General features: G+C 42.4%; 1 protein-coding gene across 7 annotated transcripts in view; it reads left to right on the forward strand.

Annotated features, from left to right (window-relative positions):
• Window positions 1–16,847, forward strand: part of DAAM2 (dishevelled associated activator of morphogenesis 2) — a 239,767-nt gene that overhangs the window by 206,939 nt on the left and 15,981 nt on the right. For all 7 annotated transcript variants that reach the window (XM_081940830.1, XM_081940828.1, XM_081940829.1 and 4 more), the window contains 6 exons: window positions 124–208; window positions 3,527–3,633; window positions 4,707–4,795; window positions 5,297–5,465; window positions 6,971–7,078; window positions 8,553–8,613. In XM_081940830.1, the coding sequence (XP_081796956.1) occupies window positions 124–208; window positions 3,527–3,633; window positions 4,707–4,795; window positions 5,297–5,465; window positions 6,971–7,078; window positions 8,553–8,613 (619 nt within the window). The remainder of the gene's footprint in view (window positions 1–123; window positions 209–3,526; window positions 3,634–4,706; window positions 4,796–5,296; window positions 5,466–6,970; window positions 7,079–8,552; window positions 8,614–16,847) is intronic.

A 16,847-nucleotide genomic window follows, 5' to 3' on the forward strand; every position in this document is an offset into this window, starting at 1 on the left:
CAAGGAAAAAAACGAAGTCCAGTTGTCTTTTGGAAAAACACCTTTGGGACATCCTTACTGAAATTCCACATGCTAAATGAATTGTGTGAGCAAAGTAATTAGAGTGTTATGATATTATTACAGGTTGAAGCTATCTAATGAAGAAATTCGGCAGGCAATTTTGAAAATGGACGAAGAAGAAGATCTGGCGAAAGATATGTTGGAGCAGGTGAAAAAACTTAGTTACTTAAACACTGGTGTCAGTGGTAAAAGGAGAGTGTTTTCCTCTTCTCATTAGGTTACATCTTGGCAAACAATTTGTATAAACATGCCAGCATGATGATCAGGTTACTTTCAGATTTTTTCCCCCTCCAAAGTTCCTTAATGTCGTTGGGTTGATGAATATAATAATGGTGTCAGTAGATTGTTCCTAATGTCCTTGTACTTTAGGTGAAGAGTTATTGGTCCTGAACATGAAAAATAGCAAGGAGAAAGACATTTTTAAAATCTGGGAGAAAGGAAGAAGGCAGGAGGAATAGTATAGTGTGTGTTCTGACTTAGGCTTCCTGAAAAAGCATAAATCACAAACTTAGTCCCCCAAACCCTCTTTTATTTAGACGGCTGTGAATTATGGTCATTCATAGCCCGTAACGATTCACAAATATTCTGTGAAGATTCCGACAGATGTCTGCTCGAGTTGACAGTCGTTCAGGGTAATGTTGATAAATACCCTGAAACACGGCCAGAGACATAATTGCCAATTAATTTTGCAAGATCAAATGTAGCACAGAGTCAAACAGGACTTCTTAGAGCTTGAACTGACTAGATGAACTAATTGCTTCCTGCAAAGGCTCACATCTGTTTGCTTCTCTTTTATGTCTTATGGGAGGGGCCAATCATCTCCAGGCCTTACTCCCGAGTTGTCCTTTTTTTCTTAATTGTTCTTGCCTTCTGGCAGCTCTGCGCATGCGCTCACTGGGAACAAGCTCACACTGTTCATCTGCCACACTGATGTAACAGTCCAGAGCAGGGCCGGATTTAGATGAAAAGAGGCCCTAGGCTATTCCACTTATGGGGCCCTTTCACCTCCCATTTTTAAGTTTGTAAATTACATGAGAGATAATAAAATACATCATTACTGTGATATATATCAATATATTAAATGAAACATGTTGTAATTGGTACTAACCTTTATAAAAAATGTGGCACAGATAATAAATAAAAATAAAAGGCCCCTCTTGATCTTGAGGCCCTAGGCTGAAGCCTAGTTAGCCTATAGGAAAATCCGGCCCTGCTCCAGAGTCTCCAGAGGCAGCACATAACTATCAGATGGCCCTGGCCCCCTCTCTGCCTCTGATGCAGACCCCTGGTCTGAGCCTTCCCCTGACTCCAAGACTTGCCCAGATTCCTCCCCAACCTCCTCACTGTCCGACTCTGCTGCCAGCTCCTCAGGCTGATGACGGATCACAACAGTGTGAAGGAGCCTGAGAGAGACTATTGGTATTTCACAAAAACAGAATATATATATATTTGTTTTCGTAGATTTTCACGGGTGTAGGTGTAGGTATGCTGGTTTTGTTGTATTTGGGTCTTTTCCCGTGTAAGGTTAACATTACAATAAAATACAACAAAACCAGCATATATATATATATAGTAATTTTTACAACATTAGTTGTTATTATTCCCTTTCCATTCCTCAGATGTCTTGTCTAGGGGGTTGCACTCATAAGTATTTTATCTCTCCTGTTAATTTGCTATTGTAACCTTGACCACTTGAAATTCTACGCTGTCTTAAATGTATCCCAATTTATTACTATAATCTCTAGAGTCCTACTCAAATGGCGTGGGAATTACAAAGACAATAAGAGAATGAGTAGAAATGTTTTTAAATCAATGAGTGATTTAAACTGTTTCTCACTTGTTGCATGGAGTACATTCATGAGGCAGGCTTATTTGTGTTTGGAATGAACGGGGCTTTGAATTTGAAGGGAGAAAAATGCTCTGGAGTGCGCCAAGGCATGACAAATGCACCTGTCGGCAGCTCCTTAAACTTGTTTTTTCTCAGGATCATGTGCAAGTATTGGAGGGCAGTTGTGTGGGGAAAGAACAGCTGAGCTACTTTAACTAGTTGCTAACAGGTTTTATGTATCCCCATTCTCTGAAGCATCTTTTTAAAATCTATAACAATGCACAGTCTCACCTCTGTGTAGGTACACACATGTATACTTAGCTGTTTTGGGGTAAAATGTGACACAATAAAAATGATCTACAAGGACCGTGAGCAAAGCAATCATTAGGGATTGCAGAGACATTCTTGGATTCAGTGGTGGCTAATCCATGTGATGTGTTTAACTTTACCTATTACACTTTCTTAAGAGAAACTCAGCTATTTTCCAGCAATACTGGTCTTTTAAAATGTCTGCTCTCAAGGTCGAAGGACAGAGATGGCTAACTACAGATAGTCCTCAGCTTACAACAGTTTGTTTAGTGACCGTTCAAAGTTACAACAGCATTGAAAAAGTGACTTATGACCATTTTTCACAATTACGACCTTTGCCGCATCCCAGTCCTCATATAGCAGCTGACTCATGATGGTTGCAGTGTCCCAGGGTCATATGACCACTGTTTGTGACCTTCTGACAAGCAAACTCAATGGGGAAGCCAGATTCACCTAACAACTGGATTACTCACTTATCAATTGCAGTGATTCACTTAGCAACTGTGGCAAGAAAGGTTGTAAAATGGGGCAAAACTCATTTAACAAATGTCTCATTTAGCAGCATAATGTTTGGGCTCAATTGTGGTCGTTTTCACTTTTGGGCGGCTGCTAGGACTTCTTCCAGTGCCAATAGCTCATCTGTGGTCCAGTAATAGTTAAACTACTCCTTGCAATAATTAATGAAATGGTAAGCAAACATATAAACCAGGCTGATCTTCCAGCATATTTTGGAAGCGGCAATTGGACGTGTGAAGCCAAGCCTTAATCCCATCAGATAGATTTTTAAAAAACCTGTTGCTGACTGAGCTGTGTTTTCAGTTCAAACTTTCAATGATCACCCTATAAATCTAGTCATATCGACATTGTTCATTATCTTTCTGAAGCAGCCATTTTAGAAATGTGCTGGAGGGCATGGAGGGGAGAATAGACAGAACTTTGTATTGGAGGAAGAATGGGAAGAACACTTTTAGTGCTTTATTTACAGTGCTACACTCTGAATGGCCTTATGCATCAAAGAAGTTCTTTTCATTAAATCTCAACAAGCTATGCATCAAATAGCAGCTGGAAGGGAAAAATCCTACATGGAATTACGAATTATGTAACAAAGTCACAATAGGAAGACAAAGAATCAAGCAAACGTTTCAGGAAGATCATTTTAACTACTTCAGATGCACTGCTTCAAAAATACTAAGCTAGCAGAATGTAGGGCAGCATTTTCAGTACCAATCTACTAGTTCATTTTCATGCTGTCAACCTCCCCCTGTCTTGTTGGTTACTCCATGTTGTCTCTATTGCTGTTGTTTAAAAAAACCACTTTTGATTTTCCAGTTACTGAAGTTTGTTCCAGAGAAGAGTGATATTGACCTGTTGGAAGAACATAAGCATGAAATTGATCGCATGGCACGAGCAGATCGTTTCCTCTATGAAATGAGCAGGTGCATATACATATATTCTTAGGTCTGTTTGCATGGGATGGAGAATGAGCGAGAAAGGGAGGGAATATTGTAATGTAAATTAACACACTCTATAGAAAACTATGGGGGTGATCTGGTGGCTGAGTAGTTAAGATACTGGGTTGGTAAGCTAGAAAACATGAGATTCACACAAGAGGGTGAGCTCCTATCTTCACCTCAGCTCCTGCCCACCTAGCAGTTTGAAAGCATGCAAATGCAAGTAGATAAATAGGTACCGCTTAGGTGGGAAGATAAAAGCAATCCGTGATATCATGCTGGCCGTATGACTGTGGAAATGTCTTTGGACAGCGGTGGCTTAGTGGCCTTGAAATGAAGATGAGCATTACCCCTGATAGTCAGCAATGACTAGCAGAATAAAATCTGCAGGGACTGCTTTACCTTTTTATAGAAGAATGTAGCCCTCCTAATTCCTAGACACAATGACCTTGCTAACACACAGTTATGAAAGTTAAATCTAATAAATTGAGAAAACCAAGATGGGGATGGCTGATACAATGCAATATTTCAAATAGTATTATTGTAGTTTATAAATTTTTACTGATTACAAAGCTGTGTTTGTCAATGAAATTCAATCACCTGCTTTTCCTATGTAAATGATATAAACATATTATTATGCATTTGAGTAAAAGGCTCTATCCTTGTGTGAATTGCTATGTTGTGTAGTGGAATTGGATACTTGAGACTCAAGTTAGTCATGCCTAAGAGTGACCCTTGTGTAAAATACTGGAAATGTACTGGGAAAATATTACTTTCATTGAACTGGAAACTTCTTCATCCTTTTTTTGTCTGTGTTTGGGGTCTCAATATCCTCTTCAGGGGATAAAAATACATGATTGTTATAAGATTCAGGATTGATCCTTGGCTGCAAGACATTGTCTCTGGGCAGAGCATCTGATAGCATTTTTTATAGTCAGGGATTTCTGTTCCAGTAATAAAATAGATTTTGAATAAAAATTTATTGGTCTTACAGTTATTCTGTTCTGCTGAAAGACTTATTGAAATGCAGCTTAGATCTCTTGCTGCTTTCTTTCTAGGATTGACCACTACCAACAAAGACTTCAAGCATTATTCTTTAAGAAGAAGTTTCCAGAGAGGCTTGCTGAAGCTAAGCCAAAAGTGGAAGGTAAGTTATGTGTAGTTTGTGTTATGAATTGAACAGCCTGAGATGTCTAGCTCTTTGGCAGGATCCCAGTGTCTTGGTGGGTTAGATAGAGCTTAACAGTCCTGGGGGTACATCAGGATTATTGCAGAAGAAAATTTGTCACAATCCTTCCTTCCTTGACAATCTCATTTCCTAAGAGAGGGTTGAGGGTGGATCAGGCAAGGAGTGTAGGTTACTCACTTTTGTTGTATGCATTCTGATACATAATGCAAAATCTCTTTAGTGATTTTTTTACTGTGTCTCCCAAAAACTTTTTTGCAGAATTAGAATCACCCAAACAAACACACTCAGTGGTCTACTTCCACACTCAATATTGCATTTCCTGTGTTGAAAAGTGAGAGAGGAGCTTTGGCTTTAGAAAAATGTAGTTTGCATTGTTAGGAAGATCCCACCCCTGCATTCCCCCTTTCAACTATCATCAGTCCAGTATGTCAATCTAAGGGCCCTTCTTGTCTCTTTCAGCTATTCTCCTGGCCTCCAGAGAGCTCATCCGCAGCAAGCGCCTGAAGCAGCTTTTGGAGGTCGTGTTGGCCTTTGGCAATTACATGAACAAGGGACAAAGAGGAAATGCGTATGGCTTTAAGGTTTCTAGTCTGAATAAGATTGCGGACACCAAATCTAGCATAGATAAGTAGGTTCACTTACTAATGATAAATCTTCAATACTGTATTTCAGTAAAAAAAAAGTTTCAAGGGTGTTTTCATAATAAAAAAGACAATTAAAATACAGCTTATTAATTTTGTACCTCATACCTGAGCATGCATATCTGAGAAAGATTTTACATTAAAAGTGGTTGCAGTCCATAATTTTGATGTAAGTTTGAAACAGAGAAAACAGCTTTGTACCAAAAGGGTATTTCTGCTAGTCTTGAAAATAGCAATGGTTACTCTAGGAAGAATTAAAAGACAGCAATGTTTTTAAAACTGAAAAAAAAAATCTCTGCAAGGCTAAAATTATTTAATGGTATGTGTGCAATTTCGAGCAGAACCTTTTTAGCACACTCATGGGATTTTTAAAACAAAATCAAATTCATCTTTAGGGGATGGTAAAATATTTCAAATCTAAGAGGGAGAGTATTTCTCATTGTATAAATACAAATAGCCAGCAATTTATTTTGAAATTGTCTTTGCTGTTACAAGAAACTAGAGATAGTTCATGATCTCTGTAGCTGTTTTACAGTGCTTTTTTGCAATGACATTTGATGATGAGAAATAAATGTTTCATTTTTCATTTTGAGGGCATCCATAAATGTATGTGCCATCCTTCCATATCACTAGGAGTGAACTTGTTGGGGTTTTTTGCAGTACAAAAAAAGTTATTTTAAAAGAAGAAAGGAAGTCAGCTTCTAGAAGGCTACTAGGAATGTTAATTTTTCTAAGCCAAATTGTCAGCACCCCTTTCCTTATCTTCGAAACTGTTCCATTATCACGGTGTTCAGCATATAGGAACTTCCATCCCCAAATTAAAAATGTACCAGGGACTTGAACAAATGCAAGACTCTTCATTTGGGAATTAGATGCACAAACAAAACAATATAGCCATTGAATAGTCTTCTTGGAGGCTTGGGGTGTTTTGCTGGGAGACCTTTGTATTTTGTACAGTGTTGCTTCTGTTGTTGAGTCATTTGCAAATAATCATTTGAGCCTTCAGGGCAGAGGTGGGAACATCCAGTCCAGCAGATGTTGTTGCAATGCAGCTCCCAGAATGTCAACGGTGCTGGCAGTCATCATACACATCACATTTGAACACAAAACATTCCTCACTCTTACTTTTTAGCACAGAAGATGTGAAATATTAAATGAATAAAAGCATTTACACAGCTGCCTGGTCAGCTAAAGTGACTCGGGTGGTATCCAAAAAGGGAAGATAAATCAAACCAACAAAGAAACAATATTTACCATGAAACCCTATCCAAACAATAAAATGGCAATCAGAGTTAAAATAAACTGTAGCTCCTCAGATTGAGGTTTCTACTCAGCCTGACCCAAAGGCCTGGGGAAGTAGCTATTGCATCAATTTTATTCTTAAAATGTGAATGTTAGACTAAGAATTTGATTTCATTTTAAGCTTTTAGATATTGCATGGTAATCACCCTTACCCTGATTTTCCTGTCTCTTTCATACCTATTTCTCTTAGGAATATTACCTTATTACATTACTTGATAATGATCTTTGAAAAGAATTACCTAGATGTGCTTGATGTACAGTCTGAACTGCAACATCTTCCAGAAGCAGCAAAAGTCAAGTAAGTATCATTTCTTGCCATTTAGCTAAGATCAAGTGTATTTTCTGTTCTTACCAGCTTAATAGCTGATACATTCTCTTTACAGGCTGCCCAGAATTATTCTGTGAGATATAGGGCGGCCCTAAATTTGGTCAGCCATCTCACTCACAGAGCGACTCTAGGCCGTGTATAATGAGAACATATCAGATATGAAACTGATACTTTATAAATAAAAAGAGTGGTGGTGCTGCTAAAGTAACAGTGGGTGGTTATGTTGAGATGTATTTATGGTCTGTAGATCAGCATTCTGTGTAAAGGGGACACACAGAAGCAGATATCATAGTTATCAGTCGAAAATATAATGGACTTTAGAAAATCTTTCTCAGATTAAAGCGCTTGAGTATATGACCACGAGACTCTTCAACTTTTAATCAGTGAACACCTCCATAATTCACTCAATTAATGCTGAATAATATTCTTGAGTATTACTGAGAATAAATATTCTATTTCAGAGTATGTTGTTCTAAGCAGGAAATGATCTAACAAATGTCACATTTAAATTTGCCCCCAAAGTCTAACCAATCTATCCTATTTTGATCAGTTATGTGTCATAATATACATAATTATGTTGATTTTAACATAATTGGAAGAAATTGAAGATTAAAAATAATACTTGAAGCAGAGTCTAGAAACAATGGGGAAACTGTAAAGCGGATGAACGTATTTGCATTATGTCATGCTGCCTGATCTCAATGCAGACATGGTTGAATGTTACTATGTCTGATAGCATGCTTTAAAAAAAACTAAATAAGCAGGCAGCAACTTTAATGAGATGCCCATTAAAGCAACTGTATCTTTTTAGACTGGTGGAAGGCTAAAAGGTTACAGCTGTTTTAAAGAAATGCTGTTCTGATCCTTTGCATTTCGAAACATCACTTTCATTTTCAAAACATGCATAGCCCTAAAAATAGTTAATTGTCAGTATAAGGAGTATTTATGATCTGAGTCAGGTGAGCTCCTCCTTTTTGTCTTTTAAGTAATTAGCAATTAATGAATAACATTTCTACCATGCCTTTCCAAAATAGCTGCTTAGAGTGACTGGCTACATAGTTATTTTTTATTTTTAGAAATTAATTATCATAGAATCAACTAAGTAACACCAAGTAATAGCAAACAAGAACAGTTGTACTTCATTTAAGCTGGTCAGGTGAAAAGACTTAGTTGTGATCATAGCTCTGGTAACCTGCCTCCTATGTTGCAACTATCTGAGGCCAAAACTCATACTTTTGAAGAATCTAAGTGTGCTTTTAAAAGTCAGTGAACAGCAGAATGGACATCTCTTTCTCTTCTAGTATCTGCTGGGGCGGTCTGTTGTTGTTGTGGGGAAATATGACACTGAAAGGAAGGATGGTTGTGTCTACTTCGAGCAGTTCCTCTACCATCCTTATAACATTGCACTTTTGCTTTAAACCACTCTCTCTGTGTGTCCTTGCAGCCTAATGGAGTTGGAGAAAGAAGTTAATAACGTAAAGACTGGGTTGAAAGCTGTTGAAGCTGTAAGTATGTCATAGTTTCTAAACACACTACTTTAAAAATGTCCCACCAGGGATCTGTAGCAGAGGGTGTTTTGGTGAGAGAAGAAGGAGCTTTTTTCCTTGTCAAGCAAAGCCTGTTTCTCTGAGACCATTCCCTACCCCTCACCCCTATATCTCTTGCGAAAGCTGATGTGATGATATGAACAGATGTGCGGGGAAATTTGTTTGATCTGGGGCTGGGAGCAGGGGAACGGCAATTTGATCAACGGTGCTAATCCAAATGTTGAATACTTTTTTCTTCTTTCGGAGACTTTTAGTCTGTGAGCAGGTGTTAGATGTGGTCTCTGTGGACAGGTTTACATAGGCGGGGTGTAGCCTAAGTATTAAGGCATTTATTACCTGCTAGAATGATTGCCAAGTAGGGAGAGAGCAGGCAGAGCAATTCTGAAAGGAGATAGCAACCTTGCTGTACAGCCTTCCCCAACCCAGTGCTCTTCAAATGTATTGATCTTTTATTCCCCAGAATTACTGGAATGACTGAAGTCCAACATACCTAGAGGGGGCCCCAATGGGGGAAGGTTATCATATAGTTTCAAACTTGTTATTACATTAAGAAGTAAATACAACTGCCTACTACTCAAAGCCTTGAAGCATGATTCTTTTCCCCCCTTAGTAGTCATTTCGCCCTTTTAATATCTTAATAGAACCTTGTATGTGATGTAGATGCATAGATTGTAGGGAGCTGAGCTAAGAACAGTCTCAATATGGCTGGCGTTTATTCAGATTGTGGGGCAGGACTCTTTTGTCTGCCTTTCTGTAGGTAAGCAAATGCTATTTTATGCATGAGCCATGGCATTTCACACCTTTCTGGCTTTTCTCTAGTTCTTGCATACAGTTGTGTAACAAAAGATTTCCATTGTAATTTGTTTTTAAAATAAGGGTTTGGAATAATGCAACCTTTTCTTTTAGGGAGTAGCTGAGGCTTTGAATAGCCTTTCTATTTTCTGGATTAGTTGCACAGGCTCTGGGGTAATTTCTGTGGGATCACACTGAACTCATAAGGAAAGGAGCCAGCCAGCTTTTGCAAACAGAAAGACTTAGTCATACAGGATTCTTCAGGGTATTGCAAATGCGTGACCTGGGTTTGGGAGCTACAGCCAGTAACTTCTTCTTTCTCATCTTATCTGTCATGGGCCTTCTGTGTGGCCTCCTGTGTGGTCATGCTTCTTGCCTGTGACTTGAGAGTGCTGGATTAGTTTGCAATATCAAACAGCTTCTTAAGATTAAATATTTGCAGCTGGTTGAGAGCATTTTAGAGACTTATCATTTCATCTATTTTCTCTTACTGAATTACTTGACTGCAAATGCCTTTTTTCAGTTATTTCCTTAAGATGCAATCCTTTGGAGATAGAACAATGAATGATGTTTGCTGCATGTTTCATTTGCAAGGAATGAGTCTAACACAGGATTGTAAAATATACCTACTTACCGTATAATGAGTGAAAAAGCCATTGGTGGTGCTCTATATTAGCAGACATCGGATATATTCAAAGTATAGAATAACACTTTTTTTCTTGGAGCTATAAATACCCTTCTGAGGTTATTTAGGAACAATGGTGTTAGATCTGGGCAACGAGAGACAGACTGCGGACACGACGTGACTTAACAGCTCTTTATTAGTAATAGTAGTGATCCAGCTTACTCTGTGGTCGGAGGGTTCCCCTTTTATAGGGATGAGGCACGCCCATTGACCAATCAGAGGAATACCTGTTTCCCGCTGTAGGAGCGGACCTGAGGGAAGACTTATCCCGATATATGCTAATATCTAACACCCCTCCCCTCCTAGATGGGACGTTGCGGTAGGTGACATAGTCCTTTAGGTAGGTGGGTGTTTGTCTTGCTCGGGAGGAACGTCGGAGTTCAGGTTGTGTTGAAGTACTTGCAGGATTGGTTTCCTGTTGGGTTGAAGTAGTTGCAGGATCGGGTGCTTTTTCTGTTTCTGGAGGTCTTGCGTTTTCGATGCTCTTTTCCCTGGTATCTTGTTCGGCTGCGATGACGGGGGTTTGCTCAGCGGCTGTGATGACGGGGGGTTGCTCAGCTGCGTGCGTGATGTCCTGTCCCCCGCTTAGCTCGCCGGTGTCGTCGTTTCCTGGGATGAAGTTTCCCTGCGGTTGTCTTTCTGTGGACAGGAAACTTTCGCCCTCATCCCTTAAGTTGGAGTGTGCTAGGCGACCTCGAAGCTGATCGATGTGCCTTCTCCAATTCCGCCCATCTTCAAGCTCTAACAAATACGATCGAGGGCCCATGATGCCAATGACCCTTGCCGGTATCCACAATGTCCCCCCTGTGTAATTTTGAGCATAAACAGTGTCTCCTTCTCTAAAAGATCTGACCTTACTTGTAGAGTCTGGGGGAGCCGAGGTAGAATAATTCGGGTGGAGCCTGTCCAGGTGAGATCGTAGGCGGCGACCCATTAGTAGTTCAGCGGGGCTTCTACCCGTCGTTGCGCTCGGGGTAATGTGTTGAATGAGGAGGTAATGGTCAATGCGTGTTTGCCAATCCCCCGGGCCCATCCTGGCGAGGGCCTCTTTCGCGAACCGCACCATTCTTTCTGCCTGACCATTGGACGCTGGATGGAATGGCGCGATGAGGGCGTGTCTGATTCCCAACCCTGCTAAAAATGTTTCGAACTGCATGGCCGTGAATTGGGGCCCGTTGTCCGATACTAACAGATCTGGTAGACCATGGGTGGCGAAAAGCCGCCTAAGAACCTTTATAACTGCCTCTGCCGTGGTTGATGTCATTAGGACTACATCCAACCATTTAGAATAAGCATCTACAACTATGAGGAAGGTTTGACCCTGGAATGGCCCTGCAAAATCAATATGAATGCGTGACCAGGGTGCCTTGGGTTTCTCCCATTCTGTGGCGGGCGCTTCCGGGGGTGCTGGTCTCGACTCCTGGCATGGATCGCAAGTGGCCACCCACTCCTCTATTTCTTTGTCCATATTGGGCCACCACACATAACTTCTCGCTAACGCTTTCATTCTCACGATCCCCGGATGCCCCATATGTAAAGCATTCAATACCTTTTTTCGTAGCGCAAAAGGAATAACAACTCGATCCCCCCACAACAAACATCCCTGTAACACGGAGAGTTCGTCCCGTTTAGACCAAAACATTTTGAATTCCGGGCCCACATTTCCCTTTGGCCACCCCCTCCATACCCAAGTTTGCACTTGTTTTATTAAATTGTCCTTCGAGGAGAACCTTGCAACGTCGTAAGAAGAAACCGGTCCCGAATCCAAACAGTCAATGAGCAATACCGGTACTTCTGGAGTGGGGTCTGGCAAAATGTCTGGTAATGGGCAACGGCTGAGCGCATCTGCGTGCCCTAGAGTGGAGCCCGGTCGATGAATTAACTTGTAAGAGTACGCAGCCAGGAAAACAGTCCACCTGGTCATACGTGGAGAAAGGGAGACCGGAGTGGGGCGATTTCCCGCCAAAAGTCCTAACAGCGGTTTGTGATCAGTAATGAGTTCAAAATCGCGGCCGTAGAGGTATTCATGGAAACGTTTCACACCTGCAACGGCAGCCAATGCTTCTCTGTCCATTTGGCTGTAGTTCCTTTCGGCCGATGAAAGAGTTCTGGAGTAGAAAGCAATGGGTGCTTCTTTCCCGTCGGGCATCCTGTGGCTGAGGACTGCTCCAACCCCGAACGGCGATGCGTCGCAGGTCAATACCAGCGGGAGGGTCTGACTGTATTGTACAAGTAGTGAGTCAGTGGTGAGCAGGCGCTTTACCCCGGCGAATGCTGCAGCTTCTGCTCGTCCCCATCTCCATGGTGCGTTCCTCTGGAGTAGACGGTGTAGTGGCTCAGCAACGGTCGCCTTCTGTCTCAGAAAAACGCTGTAGAAATTAAGTAGTCCGAGGAAGGCCTGCAACTCGGTTTGATTTCGTGGTGTGGGGGCGTCCTGGATCGCCTTAATTTTCTTTTCAGTGGGGTGAATTCCCTGACCATCAATTCTATAACCCAGGAATTCTACGCTAGGCACGTTAATTTGGCATTTTTCTTTTTTCAGGCGGAGACCCTTCTCTCTGATTCTGGCCAAAACCGATCTGACTCTTTTGTTTAGTTGCTCCTCGTTTGCAGCGGACACCAAGATATCGTCAAAATATGGGACGACTCCCGGTATCCCTTGCAACAGTCGTTCCATGACGCTCTGGAACAATCCTGGAGCAATACTTACGCCGAATTGTAGCCGGTTGCATTTAAACGCTCCTCTGTGCGTCACTATAGTCTGGGCCTCCGCTGTGGCGCTATCTACTGGCAGTTGCTGGTAAGCTTGTGCCATATCTAATTTAGCGAAAACTTTTCCTGGCCCCAATGAGTGCAATAGGTGCTGTACTACGGGCACCGGATATGCGCTCTGTTGTAGCGCGACATTAATTGTGCATTTATAGTCTGCGCACAAGCGGACTGATCCGTCTGACTTAACTGGGGTCACGATAGGTGTCTCCCAACGCGCGTGATCTACCGGCTCCAGGATTCCTTGTTCCACTAACTTATCTATCTCTTTATCTATTTTTGGGCGGAGTGCAAAAGGCACTCGTCTCGGTTTAAGCCGGATTGGCGCCACATTTGGATCTAAATTGAACGATATTGGTTTGCCCACATACTTACCAAGACCGGAGCTGAACACATCCTCGAACTCCTTAAAGATCTTTTCAGCGCTGCTGTTTCTCACGGCGTTGATTCCGGTGACTTCTAATCCCAGGGCTTCAAACCAATCAAGCCCCAGGAGGTTCTGCAATGGCGCGCTGGAGATGGTCACGGGCAGCTGGGCTTCGATGTCCTTAAACTGGATGTGGAATGTGCCTTGGCCCACGATGGGGACTTGGTTCCCCTGGTAGTCTCGTAGCAGGACGTCAGGAGCGCGCAGTTGGCTCTTTCTGAGGCTGGGAATGGCCTGTTTCATGGATGCCCATGAAATGATCGTCAGGGTTGATCCTGTGTCAACCTCCAGCTCGCAGGGTGAGCCCTCCAAGAGGACTGTGACTTTCAGCCTTTTGGGCCGCTTAGGGCGGACCTGATGTATCGTGGTGAGATACGTTCGCAACTCCTCTCTCTGGGTCAACTCTATCTCATCGTCTATATCCTGAAAATACTCTCGTTGAGCGTCTTGGTAGAACGCTCTTTCGGCTCTCTGTGTGAATTCTCTCTGGGGATACGCTCGCTCACTTTCTTGTGAGTAATCTCTCTGGGAATACGCTCGTTCAGCTCTTTGGGGAGTTTCTCTCTGGGTAAACACTTGTGGATTTTTCTCTGGGCGCCCTTTTTGATTTCGCCAAGCCCCTGGGTTGGGCTTCTGTTGGCGGTACATGGGTGGCTGCCGTGAGGCAGGGACTCCGCTCCGGCACACTCGTGCGATGTGCCCAAGTTTGTTGCAGTGCGAACAAACAACGTTCCTGAACCTGCAAGTAGACCTGGGGTGATTCCCTCCGCAGCTTGCGCAGGGCGGCAAACGGGATCCGGGTTTCCCCCCAGGCCTCCAGTGACTGCTCTGCATTAGGTGACTGTCCTCGAACTCGGGATCCACGTAGTCGGGGCTTGCGTCTTCGTAGTGGACTCTGGTTTGTCTCGGTGCTGGCTGGGTTTCGTTGACCCTTCGTTGTATGGTCACTGCTGATTTCTCCGCTGATTCCGACGCTCTTGCTTTGTTCAATGCTGACTGTAGGGTTAGATTCGGGTTGGCTAACAGTTTCTTTTGCAACGAAATGTCTCTTACCCCACAGATGAATTGCTCTAAGATATGCTCTTCCAAATCCCTGTATTCACAGTGGGCTGCTATTCTTCGTAGAGCTGCAACAAATTGGTTAATGGATTCTCCCGCCTTTTGAGTCCTCATGTTGAACTCTTTGCGGCTGACATGGCGGGACGGTTTTGGCGCGTAATGTGTTTCCAAGGCTTGTTTCAGCGTCGCCCATGGTACTGCTTGTATTGGAGTAGGCGCGGTGAGGTCTCTGGCCGTATTGAAGACTTCCTTTCCGCAGTAGCCGAGGAAGATATTTTTCTTTCTTGCATCGGTGATCCCCGTGTACTCATTTGCTTCGAGGAAACACTCGAAGCGAATCATGAAGGCTTCCCATTCGTCGGTTGCTGGGTCGAAAGGAGCGGGGGGAGCATGCATCGCCATCTTCTCAGTTTGAATTTGCCGCGCTGCGGTGATCTGAGATGGCTGCCGGAATTTCTGCCGAATTCCTGGGCTGGATCAAATCCGGAGATTCTTGAAGTAGCGTTCTTCGTCCTATCTGTCTCTCAATCCCACCTTCGTCGCCAATGTTAGATCTGGGCAACGAGAGACAGACTGCGGACACGACGTGACTTAACAGCTCTTTATTAGTAATAGTAGTGATCCAGCTTACTCTGTGGTCGGAGGGTTCCCCTTTTATAGGGATGAGGCACGCCCATTGACCAATCAGAGGAATACCTGTTTCCCGCTGTAGGAGCGGACCTGAGGGAAGACTTATCCCGATATATGCTAATATCTAACACCTGGCTATATGGAAAAGTTATAGCACTCCCTTGTTTTCACTTCCTTCTTCCTCTAGTAAATTAATCTGTGAGATTTCAACTGATTAAATTAAATCATTTGTATTTACTGCAACTCTGTTTATCTACAAATGGCATTTTAATCCTTATTCTTAGACAAAAAGATAGCCATTTTTTGACCATATAAGTGAGTACTAGGCTAGATGACAGGCCTCAAATTTCACTTAGATTAGTCCTCATTTGCAAAAACAAAAAAAAAAAAAGGCTAAAAATATCTTCGTCTAACAATAAGGTTTAAAATGACTATCTGCAAGTACATTGGAAGTGGCATCAATTTCTTGCTTCTCTTGAAGGATAATAAACCTTACAGTATCACAGATCAGGGATTTATTTCCAAGCATCTTTAGTCCCTGTTAAAAGGTAAAGGTCCCCTCGTACATATGTGCTAGTCGTTCCTGACTCTAAGGGGGGGTGCTCATCTCCATTTCAAAGCGAAGAGCCAGCACTGTCCAAAGACAGCTCCGTGGTCATGTGGCCGGCATGACTAAATGCCAAATGTGCACGGAATGCTGTTACCTTCTCACCAAAGTGGTCGCTATTTTTCTACTTGCACTTTTACATGCTTTCAAACTGCTAGGTTGGCGGAAGCTGGGACAAGTAACAAGAGCTCACTCCATTACGCAGCGCTAGGGACTCGAACCACTGAACTGCCGACCTTTCTGATTGACAAGTTCAGCGTCTTAGCTACTGACTCACCCCGTCCCCCCCTTTTTTGAATCTGTCTAACAGTCCCTATTAGACAGATTCAAACTTCTTTGTAATTTACCTTCAAAGTAGATTTTGGAATTAATTCCAAGTTCCACTGCCAAGTTGAAATAACACCCTTTGCCTTCTTGTTTCTCTTCATGCTTCACACCCTTGACTCATAAAGCCCCAGAAGAGGTATTTGGTTGGGAGATGCAGGCATCAATCCTTCCAATTCTAGGAGATATTAAAAAGTACTTCCAATCCATTAAATGCTTCTCAACGTGTATTTCTAATATGCATTTTAAAGCCAAATATTATAGGAAGTCAATCAATGGTAAACAGTTGGTCAGTTTGTTTCCTAATCCTGAGAAGGTAGTTCTCAAACACTAGATTTACTGCTTGAGAAATTCTCTTTGCTAGAGGCCCATCTTCCAGACAGGCAGAAGTTTTAATTTAATAAGAAAGATCTTTGTGTCCCAGAAACTCTGTGATGACTATTTCATAAAAGCAAGAGATAGCAAGATGCAATTCTTGAATGGCAAACCACTTACTCTCAATTTAGCCAGTGTCCTTGAGGTACCTTCTCCTTTTATCTTCTCCTTGGCCAAGCATTTTTTTTATCCCATTCATATACCACTTCTTTCCCCTCCCAGGTCACTTTATGATTATTATAAAACTTGGCAGCTAACATCTTCCAGTATAGCTCATTCATTTCACTCTTTTGGAGGTATGTAAAAAACGTAGCACTGTAACAACAATAGAAGGCCGTTGTTGGGAGGAGACGACAGGAAAAGGGGAAAAAAAGGCGCAACTGTTGACTGCATTCCAACATGTTCTCACCACAGTCCTGGCACTGACAGTGGAGAGGGTTCTTCGAGGCCCCTTCTTACAAACATCAGACTAAAAATAGGTTTACAGTCAGCTGCTCACAGAGGCACTTTGTAATCCGTCGCTT

Source organism: Natrix helvetica (genome assembly GCF_964273705.1).
Source record: "Natrix helvetica genome assembly, chromosome: 2".
In the NCBI taxonomy this organism is placed as follows: Eukaryota; Metazoa; Chordata; class Lepidosauria; order Squamata; family Natricidae; genus Natrix; species Natrix helvetica.